General features: G+C 35.0%; 1 protein-coding gene across 1 annotated transcript in view; it reads right to left on the reverse strand.

Moving 5' to 3' along the window:
- Taf15 (TATA-box binding protein associated factor 15) overlaps positions 1-19,159 on the reverse strand; it is a 37,208-nt gene that overhangs the window by 8,416 nt on the left and 9,633 nt on the right. Inside the window, exons 3-10 of the mRNA XM_052197721.1 lie at positions 16,470-16,521; positions 16,273-16,357; positions 16,092-16,194; positions 13,497-13,687; positions 12,102-12,222; positions 2,640-2,674; positions 1,983-2,015; positions 746-855 (exon numbers count right to left, since the gene is read on the reverse strand). Of these exons, the coding sequence (XP_052053681.1) occupies positions 746-855; positions 1,983-2,015; positions 2,640-2,674; positions 12,102-12,222; positions 13,497-13,687; positions 16,092-16,194; positions 16,273-16,357; positions 16,470-16,521 (730 nt within the window). The remainder of the gene's footprint in view (positions 1-745; positions 856-1,982; positions 2,016-2,639; positions 2,675-12,101; positions 12,223-13,496; positions 13,688-16,091; positions 16,195-16,272; positions 16,358-16,469; positions 16,522-19,159) is intronic.

Below are 19,159 nucleotides of genomic sequence, written 5' to 3' on the forward strand. Positions count from 1 at the left end.
CATTAGTTCCTTGACCCTGATCTACAGGCTGCTTTTCAGTTAAAGATGGGAAGTACATGCATGAAATTAAGTGAACAACAACAGAAAAATCACAAGATAATAGACTAATGCAGTGCAGACATTAAGTATACGAAGTTGTTAGTAATATCTTCAGTTTACATATATTTGTATTTCAGAATCCAAGAATAAAGCTTAAGCACAGGAAAAAAAGATAAACATGGGCAAGAAATAAAACCTTCATGTACTTTTAGTAAACTCAGTATGCTCCTCAGATTTTTTGAAAACTTGACTTTAGCTAAAATTATCTGGAAAGAGGAACAGCAATTGAGAAAATGCTTCCACCATATTGGCTGACAACTGATGTGGAAGGGCTCAGCCCACTGGAGACATTGCCACCTCTTAAGAGGTGATCCTGCATAGTCTAAGAAAACATGCTGAATAAACTATGGGAAACAAGCAAGTAAGTGTTCCTCCACAGTCTCTACTTCAGATCTTGCCCTGACTTCCTTCAATGATAGACTACAATAAGCCGAATAAAATAAATGCTTTCCTCCTCATTTCTTTTGGCCAGAATAATAACAGCAATAAAAAGCTAAATAAGACACTTAGCAAAGGCCTAGAGATTCTGGGAAGCACATGCATTAAAGGATTTAGATAATGCTTACTTGAGTATACAGACTTACAACATGTGCATCTTAATTAGAATATTAATTATGAAATATTCAATATGACACTTTTAACTTACCTTGATAATTCCTATTTGCTTAAAGAACTCTCCCACTTGATCTGTAGAGACACCCTCCCCAAGTCCTTGCACAAAGATTGTGTTGTTATCTGAATTATCAGACTCTGAATCTAAGGGGGAAAAGTTATGGTCAATTTCATATACATATTCCTTAAGTTACTACCATCCTGTTCAGTAATTAAAAACAATTTATTGACTAGTAACGTACTGCTTCTAAACACCAAATATAAGGACCAACATAAAACCTTATATAAACATGCAAAGTATTCACAGTAGTTACATAGAAGATCAATTCTTACAACAAAACTACAGGTAAAGTGCAGGTTATTCTGAAATACATATAGGCCAATTAAGGGAGATGTTAAAAATATCACTCTTCAGATCCAGGACTAAAGCTCATGAAGAGATGAAGAAAGTTAGTTAGCATATCTTTCTCTGAAGAACTTTCAATTATATAGTTATACAACTGACTAATCAATACTTTTAAAAGTACAAAATTCCCCCAAATTGGACACTTGACTCTCAGGCCAGCCAGCCAAGCAGAATTGCTGGTTTCCCATTCACTGCAAAAAGCCTTGTATATATCAGAAGGTAAGAGCACCTGGTACACACACCTTACCTTACACGCACACTTTTGGATTAGTACAACAAAGTAAGAAAGCTGTATAAAAATTCAGTCCATCAAGGGATAATTCAGAAATTGCCATCCATATAGAATACTTTGGCATCTTAATAAAAACAAAAGTTCTGATTTCAATATATATTAAATATTTTTACTCAAATAGATTTTAACTTCTAAATCCTAACTTTCAAAAGGCTCCAAAAGCAAGCCTTTATTCGTCTAAAAATGAAAAGTCACATAAATTAGTGACTTTTACCCAGAGAAAGACAATTCCCTTGTGCATGAACAACTTTCTTATGCCCACTAAAACCACCAATTCAATGAAAGATTTAAACAGCTTTTTGTACCTCTACATTGCTAAGATAACAAATTTCTCTCGTTAGACTGTACTTATTAGCAGTAAAAATTTGAATGTTCTTTCAAACAACAAAGCACAAATATAGCAATTTCTCTAGAAAGCTTTCTAATCATATTACTAAATTATTATTATTTAAAATCAAATTCCCCAAATCTGGCAGCACCATTAAATTAAATTAAACCTCCCTCCAGTATTTACCCCTCCAAACACATAATTCCTCTTTAAGAGGTAGAAAACCAAACTATCAAGAATCTTACCAGCATCTGGTCTGGGTCCATAATCCCTGTGACCTATGAGAGAAGAAAAGGAAAAGTTGTCTAAGACAACTTATTTGAAATTAAAAGGGAAACGGTAATAACCAAAGCATGTAAAGTCAATACTTCAAATCCTTGAAAGTCAACCATCACAGGTTTAAAAATATCTACATATATGTTTACTATTTAAAGTTTAGGAAATCAAGACGAATGCCAACATTTCTTTAGCCTTGTCCAAGACAGCACCCACTTTTGTTATTATTCTAGTATCACTTCTGTCAAGCACTGTTGTAAGCCTGATTGGAAACCCCTAATAATTTAAAAACACCACGTCAGCTACCTTTATAAAAGGAGGAAAAAAAAAAAAACTATTGTCAAAACCCAGTGAAGTCCTCATTCATTGGTCACAGACTCTTTCATGCAAATACACTGTGTAGAAAACGCATTGGACTACTTGAGATCAGATTTGGCTTTTAATATCTACTTTGATATAAGCGTGTATACAGAGAGTACTTTGTAATGCAGAGAGTACTTTGTAATGCACACAACACACGAGCCTCAACAGAGTAAGAAGGGCTTAGACTGCATCTGCCGGATATTGGTGGCTTTTAGATTTATATAGCATTTCCACTGAAACATTTTGGGATACTCAGCACTTACCACCAAAATTTTTGAAGCCACCGCGGTCACCACCACTGCAGAGGAAAAATTGAAGAAATGATTTCTTCCTTAAGTCTCTAATGTGCTGAGCCCTGGGCTCAATCTACACTTAACTGTCACAAGTAGAGTGCCTAGGAAAATAGTAGCACCACTAACTTTCCAGTAAATCCATTTCAGAGTTCAACAATTCAATCTAAGTGCTTTCCCAAGGATTTATTTCCACAAGCTGTCTTTTCACATTTATTATAACACATCTAATATACTTTTTATGCTAAAAAAAATCATCTTCCCAACCCCAAGCCAAAAAATTACTACTCAGACCATAACTTGAAGCTGGCATGAAGAAATGTGCACAGCATGAAAAAAAATGAGTATTTTTAAATACAAGAAAGAAAAAGATAAAAGACCAGAGGAATAAAAAGCAAAGTTAGACTTTGAAGGCAGAACAGGAAAGGTAAAAACTTGAGGACAGATTCTGCTGCGATATTAAATCATGGACTTTATTAATTTTTAAAGGGATGAATTTAAACAAAAATGAGTCTGAATAAAGATAGTCTTAAACTTTAAACTTAAGAAGACTGATAAAAAGTGAGAACTAAAAAAAGCTAAACTCGAAATTGTTCCTCTCCATGATCCACTGGAATGTGAGATCTTTTCCTATCAGTGGTTCAAGCTGCCAAATGGTCTAAATATCAAACCAACAAAATAAGTTAAAGATGCAAAGCCACAGAAAGACTTTTTTTAGCAAATTTACACTGTGAGTTAAGTCAAAGATCCTTTTACACATACGGATTTATATAACAAATCTAAGCAGCTCATACTAATCAAGTAATTAAAACAAAAAACAAACCAAACTAACAACAACAAAAACCCCAAATTCTATACATCCCATAAAAGCCTGTTTCTTGAGTGAAATACATAAACCTTCTATAACACAAGTGCTGATAAGGAACTAACAGTTTTCAGATATCTGAGTTGCTGCTCATCTATCATGATCCTAGAAGCTAACCTAATTTATTATGTTTATAAACCTCTGCTCTAGTAACTACCCAACTCTCCAGAAGGCTTTTCTGAATTGTCCAACGAAAACTGACTAAATGAGAAAGCTTTCTATTTTTACTCTGACATAAAAACATTTTGCTTTGCAATCAACTTAGGTACAGACACAAGTGTTTTAATTTGCTTTTAAATTGTCTAAGTCCCAGAAAACCCTTCTTTCTAGCAGGAGAATAGGCTCATTTAAGACTATGTAAACAATACTTAACTGAAGTCCTTCATAGATACAGCGTTGTATTTTAAAATTACTGTTTTAGCACAGTACCTAAACCTTCCCTATATTTTAACTGACATGGCTATCACTGCTTCCTCTTTAAGAAAGAGAAGCTAGTCTTTCTATTTTGGTTTTAGTTTCTTGAGACAGGGTCTTAATGATGGTCCTGAACTTACTAAGTAGATAAAGATGAACTTGAGTTCTAGAGCCTTTTGTGTTGAGGTTTGGTCTGCTGCTGTATAATGTACTACTAAATTCTGTAACCCAAGGTCACTGCCTCAAGTAAATTCTCATGTAAACCAGCTTTTGTTGTGCAAATCTTGTTCCTTAAAACTATTGGTTGAATAAAGATGCCTACAGCCTGTAGCTGGGCAGAACAGAGGTAGGCTTCCCTTCCTGGGCTTGGGGTCTGAGGCAGAGTCCTCTAGGAGTAAGCAGTAAGAAGGCAAAAGGTACCATGGGGTTGATAGAGCTTGAGTGAATTGCCATAAAAGCCTACCTGTTGGGAGGAGGCGTGGCATAACATGGCAAGTGATATTTGGGGGTATGGGGAATATACTGACAGGAAAACAGACAAAAGAGCATAGAGGGTTGATATCTGACCAGCTCTAATGCTTTAAGGCTTATTATAAATACAAAAGTTTTGAGTCTTTATATGGGAACTAAATGATTAAGGTGGGGTAGAAACCCCTAAATAATATTTACCACAACACTTCTGCTTCCTCCTGTAACATTCATTTGTCATGAACAAACAGAGGTGAAATTGCTAAAAATAAAATGTTCCCTTCTTTTTTCAGTATTGGGGCCTCATGCTTGTTTAAGTAAATGGTCTACTATTAAGTTACCTTCCTAGCCCCTTGAAAATTGTATTAGAAGCCAAGGTTCCTTCAAAGTTGAACCTCAGAACCCCAGTGACAGACAAGAATTAATGAAAATATCAAGCCCCCATTTCTTAAAAAATTTTTTCTTGTATATAGTACATGCATATACATACGCAGCTACTCCTGCATGTAGAAGCTGGATTTATCAGAAGTCTTCTGCTATTTTCTACCTTTTCTTTTTTAATTTATTGAGCGCCACTAAACCTAAATCATGAATCAGCTAAACTGCCTGGCTACTGAGCCCCTAGGAGCTTCAAGTCTCCTCTTCTCAGCACTGGGATTACAGGCATGTGCCATCACGCCCATTTTAGAAGGTTAAAGGGTTTAAGAGGAAGAAAGACTTTTTACAAGGAAACTAGAGGCTATGTGTTCATAAGATATATCCTAATTGCTCTGTTGTCAACAAAACAGCTGATCTGGCCCACAATGAAAGAAAAATATACAATGTTATATGTAAGGGAGACAAACTCTTTCATTTCCATTCTTGCCAACAATACAATCTGAATAATTTTGGTGGTAGGAGTTGAGGGCTTATGGGACTTGCGGGGAGTAAGGACCCAGAAAAGGGGAAATCATTTGAAATGTAAATAAAAAATATATCAATAAAAAAAAGAGAGAGAGAGACAGGGTCTCTTTACAGAGCGCCAACTATCCTTGCTCACTATCTAGACCAGGCTTGTCTCAAAGTCAGAGATACACCTGCCTCAGCCTCCTAAGCACTGGGATTAAAAGCATGCACTTCTATATGACCTGGCTGAACAATTTAAAAAAAAAAAAGATGACTCAATGGTTATCTTTTTAAAGACACTTGCTGCTCTTTCAGAAGATCCAAGTTTAGTTTCCCAGCATCCATGTTCAGTGGTTGCAATAAAATTGCCTATAACTCTAGCTCCAAAGGATCCAAAACCCTCTTTCTGTCTGTGGACACCACCATAGGGCAAATATTTATACAAAATAAATACACATAAATAAAAGTACTTTTTAAAAAGATGCAGCCTCTAAAAGGATATATAAAAAACATTAAGGTTGAGTTTCCTTCTTTACATAATTCAATTCTATATCCATACTATTCAAAGGGAAAGCACAAATATAAACATAGTCTAAGAGTTACTGAGAAAACCAGGCTCTCAGTCTCCTCTGAATGGTAATTTGCATTTTAGTAAGAGCCCCATGCAATTCATTATATACATTTAAGTCTAAAAAAATACTGATCTTGATGTTTACCTATACATTCAAATGTCATTCAATCATTTTCGCTCCTTTTTTTTCTTTAAGATTTTTAATTTATTTATTATATATAAGTACACTGTAGCTGTCTTCAGACACACCAGAAGAGGGCATCCGATCTCATTACAGATTGTTGTGAGCCACCATGTGGTTGCTGGGATTTGAACTCATGACCTCTGGAAGAGCAGTCAGTGCTCTTAACTGCTAAACCATCTCTCCAGCCCCTCATTCTTGCTCCTTAAGTATGCTTTATATTAACTATATTACAATTCTTTTATTAGGAAATTTACTGTATTAACTACAGAAATAGACTTCCAAGGAGTAAGGATGATATATTCTTCTGGTTTAATGTTTCTTTCAAACCTGCAGTTAAGTCAAAGTGAATTCTTCTACATATTAAGGCCTCCTTAGCAAATTAAGACAAAAGGGTATCTCAACAGCTACATCAAAATGTTGCAAATTTGTTTTCAGTCCCAGAAATAGAAGCAAAGAAGTACACATAAAGAATTCCCCCAAAATATTTTAAGGTAAAGTAATAGGGACATTTAAGAAACATAGGTATCTTCAACTCTTGGCTAAGTATCCCTACATAAAGAAACTTAAAAGATATAAAGATATAAGTCTTCCAAATTCAAAACCACAATGAAAAGAGGATTCTAGGATAAACTGGAGGTTTCAATGTGATGTCATAATATACTTAGAAAAGACACATTCAATAGAAAGGAAAATTTGGTGGCAGGAAAGATAACTCAGTGGTTAAGAGCAATGGCTGCTCTTCCAGAGAATTCATGTTCAATCTTCATCATCCACATGGCTCACAGCCAAGAACTGCAGTCCTAGTGGATCCAACGTCCTCTTCTGGCCTTCATGGGCAAAGCATGAAGCATATAGTATACAAACTTACATGCAGGAAGAATCAATACCCATAGTTATATAAAAAAAAAAGTTAAAAACATTTTTTAAAGAAAATTTCTTAAGCATACTATTCCTTTGAGTTTTTGTTTTAGGGGCGTGTGCATTTTTCTTGTTTGAAGGCAGTCTCTCATTTTATATAACTTGGGCCAGCTGGTACAAGGAACCCCAAACTGGCCTCAAACTCACAGCAATTCTCCCAAGTACTCACATTAAGTGTTCAACTGATAACAAAACAAAACAAACAAAAGAACCCAACGACTACAAGTCTCTACTGAAGGACTGAATTCCTAGGAAGCATTCCACAGGATGATGCGGTCATACTACCACACCACCACCTTATATGGTGAACCCAGAACCAGAGCACTGTTGCTAAATTATCCAGTCTTCAGCTCAAGCTCTAATTCTGCAGGAATCTTTTATCCTAGAACTCACTTAGAGAGAAAAAAAGGCATAGCTAAAAAGCAGGATTACCTCAAAACAATGCTCTGTGCTTGAGTTTTTATACTAATAAATGCAGAACACACATTTTGGAAGTGAGAGGAAATGACCAGCACCATCATATATGAATGATTCAATCAATTTGAACATCGTTTTCAACAGTATGGTTTACTTCCTTCCATGTTGTATATGTATTACAAAAAGGTTTTCAGAATCAAACTTTATCAATTAACTTCAGGAAGACAAGAATCTCTTTCTAGAGCTACAATATCCAATATATAGTTAGTATCTGCATAAGTGTTTAAAATATAAGTAAAGATGACAACTCTAAATGTCAAAAATGAACGAATTACTACTTCTAGCATTACAGCTTACCTATTAAATAAACTATATTATATGTTCCGGGTTAAAATGTATTAATAAAATTGTTTTTATTTCTGTTTCCTCCGTTTTTTGCAGCCTAAGAACTGAATACAGGAGACTAGTACAAAGTGAGCTATACCCCTGGGCTGTTTTCTTTCTTTCTTTCTTTTTTTTTTTTTAAACATTTATTTATTATTATAATTAAGTACACTGTTGCTGTTTTCAGATGCACCAGAAGAGGGCACCAGATCTTGTTACAGATGGTTGTAAGCCACCATGTGGTTGCTAGGATTTGAACTTGAGACCTTTGGAAGAGCAGTCAGTGCTCTTAACCGCTGAGCCATCTCTCCAGCCTGCTGGGCTGTTTTCAATGTGGCTACTAGAAAATTTAAAACTATATACATAGTTCAAATTTATGACCCACATTGTTTTTCTATGGAGCAGTGCTATTTTACAGTACAACTAGAACATATATACAACTCTATCATATCCAGGTACTAGGAATAGAATCTGACTTCTGTTATTGTTGTTTTGATTTTTCCAGGCACGGTTTCTCTGTGTAGCCCTGGCTGTCCTGGAACTCACCATCAAGGTGTGCCACCACTGCCTGGCAAGAATCCACTGTTCTACTTTACCACTTTACCTCCAACTCAGGACATATACATATTTTGTTTGAGACAAGTCTCTGTATGCAGATCCATGCCTACCTCTGCCTCCCAAGTGCTGAGATTAAAGGCAGACACTACCACCACACCTGGCTGTACATATACATATTTTTAAGAGAGCTAATTAAATACTCTTGCAAAAGGGAGAAAATATTCAACATTGCAGAATTTTAGAATTCATATTTAAGAGCTTGAATCACTTAACTCTATCACAAACAGTGAAAAAGAGATATTCTGCAAGAGAGTAATCAATGCTAAAACTAAAAGGCACTGAGACATTTTAGCTTCTAGCCCACTAAGATATCAATGTCAGAGGACAATAAGAAAACAGTATTCTTTGCAACTATTTTTCCTGTAATTCCTACGAACTTCACACATCTCTCTCCAAATTAAGTCAATGGTTTCAAATTAAGTCAAAGCCTTCCTTCAGCCAACCAGTCATAGAACAAGAGCAGCCTATTCTTTACCACATGCCCAACCCCCACCCTCAAACTATAACGCTCTTTAAAGGTGATAAATCTACTTAATGCTAGGTACTCTTCAAATCGTTGTGTCCCTCCTAGCCTTCTGCACCCACAGTTAATGTTTTAACCTACTGAGTAAGATGATAAGAAACACAAATAGTGGTGCCAAAGACTAAAATTTCTGTGTACTTTGGTATTTAAGCATAAAACCAAGTGTTTAAAAGAAAGAAAAAGAAATCTTGAAACTGGGCATTTATAGTCAAATTCACAAAGCTGTCCACTAATGAATAAGCTAAAAGGCACATCTTAAAGATGTTATAGTACGGGGCTAGAGAGATAGATCAGTGGTTAAGAGCACTGACTGTGCTTCCAGAAATCCGGAGTTCAATTCCCAGCAACCTCATGGTAGTTCACAATCAATCTGTAATAGAATCTGATACCTTCTTCTGGAGCTCTCCGAAGAGAGCAACAGTGTACTCACACACGTGAACTAAATAAATAAATCTTAAAAATATAAAATGTAGTACATGAAAATTTTATTTTTTGTTTATTTGGGTCCACCTCTCTCTGAGGGGAGGGTCCAAGAACTCTGAGTAGACAAGGCTTGGCCTTAAACTCACAGGTCTGCTGCCTCTTGAGTGCCGACATTAAAGGCATGCACCATCACATCCAGCAGAGATCTAATTTCAGTATTCATAAAGGTTTTTTTGTTTTGTTTTGTTTCATTTTTTGTTTTTGGTGGTTTTTTGGATTTAGTTTTTTCAAGACAGGGTTTCTCTGTATAGCCCTGGATGTCCTGGAACTCACTCTGTAGACCAGACTGGCCTCGAACTCAGAAATCCGCCTGTCTCTTCCTCCCAGAGTCCTGGGATTACAGGCGTGTGCCACTATCACCCAGCTCATAATGTTTTATAAGGACAGAGACAGGTTTGTTTACATTCATTTATGCCTACTTTGGTGCTCCAAGGACAAGGTTGAAGCCTAACCTATTTACCATTTGCCTTTCACCAAAAGAAAAATCAAACCATGACAACTAATATACAGAGAGTATATAGCCACCCGGATTTCTAAACAGGCTTTATGTGAAAAACTAATAATATACTGGGAGACAAGTAAGTATTTAAGACTAAATCTTTTTATCTCTCTCACTTTATCAGACTTAAATATCAGCATCATTTTGACCTAATAAATAGCAGGCTTCTGCACAAACTCTTTGTATAAGGAGTTTCTATACATAAAGAGATTAAAACTTTATGATTTTAAATATTAATTAAATTAGATTAAAAGAGATAAACTAAATAAAAACTTAGTTTATCAACTAATATCTGAACTACAAATTAAATTCAAATATATTGCCAAGGAAGTTATGTTGCTTTAAAAAAAAAAACAAAAACAAAAAAACACGGAGGTAGGGGGGTCTGGGGAGAAGGCTCAGTGGTTAAGAGCACTGGCTGCTCTTCCAGAGGTCCTAAGTTCAATTCCTAGCAATTCCCACATGGTGGCTCACAGCCATCTGTAATGGGATTTGATGCCCTCTTCTGGTATGTCTGAAGACAGCTACAGTGTACTCATAAATAAAACAAATAAATCTTTAAAAAAAAAAAAAAAAAGGGAACCCAGGCTATTTCCCTCACCAGGGAAGAATCAATAACACCCTTCCAACCCTGTAGTTCTAAGATGCGTGCTCACAAACTAATGTTCTTTATAGACTCCCTACCCATTCCCTTCCTCTTAAAAAGTGAGAGTTCATTATTTGAACAGGCTTTTTGTGTTTGTTTTTGTTATTTGAGACAGGTTTCTCTGCGTAACAGTCCTGGCTGTCCTGGACTTGTAGACCAGGTTATCCCTGCTCAGAATCCACCTGCCTCTGCCTCCTGAGTGCTAGGATTAAAGGTGTGAACCACCACATCCAGCAACAGTCACAGTTTTAATACATAATGTATTAATTGTAACTTCCTTATGCAGATATTAAAGTGAAGAAACATTTATAGGATTATAGGTAGCCAGTTATCTAAAACAATTTCACTGGAAAGTTAAGTATCTACCTTTTGTTATTTCAGGGGTTTTAGGACGGGGAGAGACTAAGTAAAAGTAAATACCATTTCACTTTACTGATGGCACACTGCCCTTTTGATAATGAAAACAAATACAATATCTTGGTAAAGTAAATAACTACCAATCAAAAACTAATGTCAACTAATGAAGATGTACAATATCATTTATCTTGGTAAAATGACTACCAATCAAAAAACTAATGTCAAATTTTTTAAAAGCCTTTAAAAATTTTCAAAATTATCAAACTTTAGCATTTCTATAATATCAAAGCATACAGTATATTAAAACAGATATATAAGCATATCTGGGGAGCACTTGAAATGGCTGTGTGTATTAGCTGTTGTTCATATCACAGAACTGAACTGCTGTTCTTATCTTCAGTAGCAGGCTACCAACGCTTTCAATTCTCAATAAACAAATTATTTTAAAGCCTGTGTACAAATTTACAATCTATAAATCTCATCTCAGGCATAGGCCAATTGGTTTTTCATTCCATCTTCAAGACCAATGCACTAACTTTACAGATATATTTTAAATTATGCTAAAATCAGCTTTTATAACCTGTCATAAGTAAATGAAACCAACATCAATAATTTAAAAGTAACAACAAGAAATTAAAGGACTCACATACTACAGCTACAATCAGAAAAATTACAGAATGTTATGTGATATATTATTTCAATAATTATGCTTAAGGAGAGACATATTAATAAAGCTTTCTTACATGTCTATCCCACCTTTCAATATTCTATATCTAATACTTTCCCCATCCAAGGGCAAGGGAACTATATGTCTTTAATACAGATTAATTTACCTTTTTATTGGTTAAGATACTAAACACTTTGGTTTCCAAAGGTATATTTTAAAGGAGTTTTGTTTTTTTTTGTTGTTTTTTTTTTTTTTTTGAGTCCAGCTCCATCAGGAAAACCAATAAAGTAATTTAATCTAATCATAAAAGATAGGAAGTTTTAATGGTGTTTAAGTTAACATACACCATATAAAACAGTTTCAATATAGCCTCTTATGAAATGATTTATGACATAAAGAAGCCTGAAAATAAAGTTTTAATTTCTGTTCTTTCTATAATATAATCTCTAAAAACCTCTTTACTTAAATGGCAGAATAAAATAAGGAAAACACTAAGAACGAGAGAGAAAATGAAGGCATCTATATCTAATACTTACCTTGATCCTGTCATAGGACCTCTTCCATCCTTGTCATATCCCCCACGCCCTCTACCTCCTCCCTGTGACCCGCCATATCCTCTATTATCTTCTCCATACCTACTCACATCACGACGGTCATCTACAAAAAAAAAGTATCACACAAAAATATTGTCGCTTTTTTTGGTTACAACAAATGTCTCCCTACATTAAGCTGATCTTGAATTCTTGTGCTTTAGAAGCAATTCTCCTGTCTAGCTCCCACATAGGAATTATGATATATGTCCCCATACCCAGCAACTATTGTCATATATGATTAAATGTTTCAAACAATATAATTATAAGTGGCTCCTTGAAACACAGAGTATTCTTCAGGAAAAGAAAGAAATACAGAAAAATGTAAGCCATCACATAATATTCTGGAATTCAATGTGCTTAAGAATTATATCTATGGGGCTGGAGAGGTGACTCAGTAGTTAAGAGCACTTACTGCTCTTCCAGAGGTCCTGAGTTCTTATTCCCAGCAACCACATGGTGGCTCAAAACCATCTGTAATAGATCTGAAGCCCTCTTTTATGTGTCTAAAGACAGTTACAGTGTACTCAGATAAAATAAATAAATCTTTTTAAGCTAAACTAGATATCTTGGATTCAAGAACTTTAATAAATTAAAGACAGCATTCTAATTCTATTTCCTTCACCTCAAAGACATTAAATATAAGCGAAGCACAGGTCAAGCCTGCAAAACCACAGCTACTACACACTTTTTTTTTTTTTTACCACTACAGACTATTTTTACCCATTCACTCTATTATCAATATGGCTAGGACTATAACTCAGTGATGAAGTGTTTACCCAACACATACAAAGATCCTGGGACTCAATTCCTAGCACTACCAAAATAATTTTTTTTTTCAGCAAAAATGTTTCATGAGTACTTACTAGGAGCCAAGTCCTATGTAGACAACAAAGACATCAAAAACAAAAAACAAAAAAACTTGCCCTTGAATCACTGACTTTCATGGTGTGGTCTGAGTCCTAAGTATCAGTAATGTATATAAACTGCTTTGGAACAAGAGAAATTAATGACTGTTTCTTCTTACAAGAGATTAGAAAAGACTAGCATAGGTTAACTTCCCTAAATCAAGTATACCATCACCAAAAATACTGACAATAGCACTGTCAATTGCTCAGTTTAAGAGAAATGTAATCAGTAACCAAAAAAGTCACCACACAACCTTCTGACAATATCTAAAAAGTTAAAAAGAAAAATTTAGTAATAGTTTTGATGACCATAAGAAATCTATTTCTAGTCATGTCAAATTTCTATCACCAAGTAAAAATTCTAAGGGTGTTTTAATCCAAACTCAATGAACAATTCTGTGAAGGAATGATGAAAAAGAGGTCATTATCTTACCTTGTGTGTGGTGACTGTAGTTTTCCCTTTGTGAATGGAAAGACTGCTGGTTTTGATTATAGGAATCATGTTGCTGATAATTGGACTGCTCATCATATGAGCCTTGATGCTGATCATAACCTGACTGCTGGTTATAAGAATCTTGCTGACCATAGTCTGATTGGCCATATGAAGGTGCTCTTCCACCTTGACTAAACAGAAATCAAGAACATGAGAACTTACAGAATTATGTTTGCTGAAGCAAGTTAAAGAACACTACTAATATTAGGCTGGAGAGATGGCTCAGGAGTTAAGAGAACAAATCCCAGCACCAACCCGTCAGCTCACAACTGTCTGTAACTCTAATATTTAATACTCTTGCACAGACATACATACAGGCAAAACACCAATACACATAAAAATAAAAAAATAAAAAATAAAAAAGGAACACTATATAGCTAAACCTCAGCAGTATTTGCTAGTATTTCTCATGGTAATTATTTGACTCTTTTATCTATAAAAATTTATCCATTGTTTCTAATGGCTGAATAGTACTCCATTGTGTAGATATACCACATTTTTTGCATCCACTATTCTTAGGCAAATGGATGGAGCTAGAGAATATCATACTAAGTGAGGTAACCCAGACTCAAAAGGTGAATCATGGTATGCACTCACTAATAAGTGGATATTAACCTAGAAAACTGGAATACCCAAAACATAATCCACACATCAAATGAGGTACAAGAAGAAAAGAGGAGTGGCCCCTGGTTCTGGAAAGACTCAGTGAAACAGTATTCAGCAAAACCAGAACGGGGAAGTGGGAAGGGGTGGGTGGGAGGACAGGGGAAGAGAAGGGGGCTTGAGGGACTTTCGGGGAGTGGGGGGGCTAGAAAAGGGGAAATCATTTGAAATGTAAATAAATTATATCGAATAATAAAAAAAAAACTTAAAAAAAAAAAAAAAAAATTTATCAATGGAATGCCTTCCAAAGACAATTTCACTATCATGTAAAAAGATGCCAAAGGGGAAAATTGAAGTTGTTACACTGGGAATAACAACAATAAAAAAGAACCTTTAGATAATATTAACAAAGTAACTAACTTTTACTTCTCTGAAGTTAAAAGAAAAACATAGGATAACTACCAAAATACAAGATATGTAGTATTCTTCTACAAACATGGACATAAAGTTACTAGTTATACTGAAAGGATCTATGTCACTTCCTTTCAACATCATGTCTTTATTTTATTCACAGGCATGATGGCTGTTCTTTTGGTACTAGGAAGACATGAACGTCATGACCTTAACGCCAACCTAAGCTATGAAGACTCTGGGGTCTCAAAAAAGGGAGCTTAGGTAGAGCTGTCTCCATTCTTAACAGTTACACCTAATTCGACAGAATACCACAACAATCTATTCCGATTCCCAACTCAAAGCACCACAAAACAATAGTATGAACACTTAACTCTTTACTTTAAAATGATCAAAAGAAGCATTTTTTTACCAGGCAGTGGTGGTGTATGCCTTTCATCCCAGCAGAGGGATTAGGAGGCAGAGACCAGTGGATCCCTTAGTTAGAGGCCAGCCTGGTTAATAGACTAAGTTCCAGAACAGCCAGGGATACACAGAGAAACCCTGTCTCTTTGAAAAACACATTTAAAAAAATAAAACAAAGCTAAAGACATTTCTCTCTGCTTTACATGTATTTCATGCTATCAAATACATATAGCCTCTATAAAAGCATTTTCCTTTGGATTACATGTACTAATAAGGCTTGGTGTTTTTCCTAATGCAACAGGGTGTCCAGATATTATTCCTCTCTATGTACTTCCTACTTTTCAGAGCACTCTTGTGTCTCTAAGACCAATAATATGACCTCATAATTCTTTCCCCATTGCCATTTAAATTTCACTTAAAGTACTTGTCACTACAGCCAGAAACCACTGGAGACATTGATCTGCATTCTTTTAACCTTCTTTATGCCTATAAAATGCAAATTACTTCTAATATTGTTTCATATTGGTGTCTGAGGATCAATTATATAAGGCAATGTGGAATAAGTCCACCAAACAAAGCACAATAAAAGCCTCACTATGAAATAAAACTAGTTAGTTATTTTCATTTATAGAGGCTTACACAGTGTTTTCGGCTAGCCATGGCTACAGAGTGAAATACTATTTTAAATAAAAAAAGGGGAGAGGGGGCTAGAGAGATAGCTCAGTGTTTGAGAACACTTGTTTTTGCAGAGGGCCCAGAATTAATTCCCAACATCCAGATGGTGGCTCACAACCACCTGCAACTCCAGTTCTGGGAGATCCAATGCCTTCTTCTAGCCTCCACCCTCCACCCTAGCCTCTGTGGGCACCAAGTACATCCATGTTACACATATGCACATAATACTCATTAAGTAAAAATGTATGCTTTTTTTTAAAAGGTAATGCATCAAGTAGCTCAAAAGCAAAATGAAGGATTTGGGCACATAGCTCAGCTGTAGAGAACTTACATAGCAAACCCAAAGTCCTAGGTTCTACTACCAGCACCACAAAATAATTAAATAGAAATAAAAATGGCAGACATGCTCAACACAATTTCAATAGTCCACTGTTTCCTTACCCTCCCGATGATTCCGTGTTTTGTTGTCCCTGGTTATTATATGATTGCTGGCCATATGAACTCTGCTTTTGATTCTCATAACTACCATAGGACTGTGAATAACCTAAAAATTAAGAATACTATTTAGTGAAGGCTCTGATTGCTGACTCTCTAAAATAGTAATTTAACAAACCAGTCCAACCTGATTGATTTTGTCCATAACTGGAGTAACCACCATAGTTTTGTCCATATGAAGAATCAGTCGTTTGCCCATAGCCAGAATAGCTCTGAAATTCAGGTAAACAGTCAAACTTTATTACTTACTACTAGATAAAATAACAATTTATAAACGTTATTACTAATTAAATAAAATAAAGACAACTGATTTTTTTAACCTACTTGTGGTGTTTGTCCATAGCCTTGACTGCCTTGATTTCCATAGGAAGAATAACTGTAAAAGAAAAATGTAATCCTTGAAAGAAATATGCTTTAAGAAATTTTAAAACTTAAGTTCAAAACTTTGCTTTCAACAGAACAGTGCTTCTCTTCATTTGAATTGTTTGTGTGGATACCAATTCTTGTATTTCCTAAGGTTAAAAAAAAATTTTGGTTGTACTTAATAAATTAGTTAAAATAAAAGACTGCTTACATTTAAATAACAATTTTGCCTGTTTCTTAGACTTTAAATTCATGACCAACAACTAAAGACATATATGAAGTCATTTCCAGACCTGCTGAATGTCAATATCTAAAGTGTTGCTGTGAAAATTTCTCACAAATAATATTTCACCAGAGCTGCTTTGGGATAAATAACAAAACAGAGAAAGGCATTGAACAGTATCATTCCATAGACAGGTTTTTATTTAGTATCAGGTATACAGATGTCTAATACTTAAAGCATATACAGTTGTTTGCACAATATATACAATGTAAACAATGTTTATACAAATAACCATTCTATAATCCACATTGTGACCCAGGCCTTTAATCCCAGCACTCACAAGACAGAATCAGGCAAATGTCTATGAGTTTAAGGCTAGCCTGGTCTACATAACAAGTTCCAAGTTCCCAAATCTACACAGTAAGACCCTGTCTCAAAACAAAAACAACCAAACATTTCTAAGAATGTGTTACTTCCAAAAACTACATGGAGAGACCCATAGTAATTATCCGAAGGAGAAAAAAGATAACTCTTTTCGCTTGTCTTTCAAGACAAGGTCTTAGCACCCTTGGCGGCCCTCACTTTGTAGACTAAGCTGGCACCTCAGAGATCCCTCGAGTAATGCGATTAAATACATATGCTAGCACACCTTTTTTAAAAATATAACTTTTCAATACTAACCCACTGGCTATATCTGAACAGATCAATTTCTTTTTACTACTTGTTTCAATTGAATGTCTTTAACTTCCTAAGTACAATAGAACAAAGTCCAATTTAAATGCCTCAGTAATAAAAAGCATTTATATCTCTAAAGTACCAATATCAAGTGAAATTATATTGTATCAAAACTGACATGTAGTTTGATAAATGTGTTATCTGACTGTTACTACCTTCCTAAGATTTAAACTTTTTAAATTACATCATACAAGTACTAACAAGTCAAAAAGAAAAAAAAACAAGCAACTCTCTGAATATATGGCTCTTTAATACCCCCCAAAAATATCTTCAAAATAAAATCTTTTGGTTTAGAGATAACAAATACTAAAATTCTTCAACTATTTTTTTCATAATCATAACTTTTAAATATACAACCAATAAGTACTTGCCAAGTACCTACTAAGAGGTACTATCTTAGAATAATAAAATCACATTGATTTTGTTTCTGATATGCTTCTTAATTTGGAGGCTTAATTTTGAGCCTCCAAATAGAGCTACAGTGTTAGGTAGAAAGTTGTTACTTCTGGTAAACAAGAACAGCCTACCATGATTTGGACATACCGTGATTTGGACACAAAAACAAACTTCATTATGGGCATATTAGAACCTTAAGAACTGCTAAACACTATCTTATAGTGCTTTAAAAAAATCTGCTCTAGCTTTGGATCTTCCCGAGGGTGTTTTCCAGCTCATTCAAGTTCCACTGGAACTGTAGGGCAACTGACAAAGGATGGCAGGGTTTAGTTGTCCTCACTGTTAAATAAATGTTTTAATTCTAAAAAACGAAAAGAAACAAAATCTGCTCTAAGAGCTGGAGAGAAGGCTCAGTGGTTAGAGCATTCCCTGGTCTATCTCATATCCTGAGTTTGATTTCCAGCATTCCTATACTAACTCAGAACCATCTCCTAACATCAGTCCCAAAAGGTTCCAACACCCTCTTCTAACTCCCATGGATACTGAATATTCATAACACAGATATACAGGCAAATTTAACACTCATACTCATAAAATAAAGCATTTTTAAAAAAATCACATTAGTACATTATGTATCATCAAAAAGTAAAATGTTTTTCTAAGAACTTGTCTGATGCTAATTTTAAGGAATTCTGTAGGCAGAGGGATAGCTCGGGTTAAGAGCACTGCCTGCTCTTCCAGAAGTCCTAGGTACAATTCCCAGCACCTAGATCAGGCAAATCATAACCATCTGTAACTCCAGCTCCAGAAGATCTGACACCTCTGGCCTCCACAGGCACTGGTACTCATGTACACATAAATTATTTAAAAATAACAATATTTTTTTAAATTTCTTAAAAGAACATCTCCTAATTTCTCAAGGAAAAAAAATCTTTACAGCACCTAGGATTTTTGTCTTTATCTTTAAGATGTATTTATTAACCAAGCAAACTATTTAAAAAAGGGGGAAAAAGGAAGAAATGTTTCATGACACCTATTTATAAAGGCAAGTTCTCGCCTTTAATTAGTTATAATTAGTTTCTCCTACCCCCTTTTAAAAAAGGGATACGGTCTTTGTATGTAGCCCAGGCTGGTCTCAAATTTGTAACAATCCTACCTCAAGCTCCTAAGTGCCAGATTACAAGACTGAAAACTACATCTAGCCTTATTATCTTAGCATCCAAATAAGTAACAAATTTCAGAGAGAAAACTGTATTATCTTTTTTCTCAGTTTTAGTCTTTCATATTATGAAAACAT

The sequence above is a fragment of the Apodemus sylvaticus genome, chromosome 10 (assembly GCF_947179515.1).
Source record: "Apodemus sylvaticus chromosome 10, mApoSyl1.1, whole genome shotgun sequence".
In the NCBI taxonomy this organism is placed as follows: Eukaryota; Metazoa; Chordata; class Mammalia; order Rodentia; family Muridae; genus Apodemus; species Apodemus sylvaticus.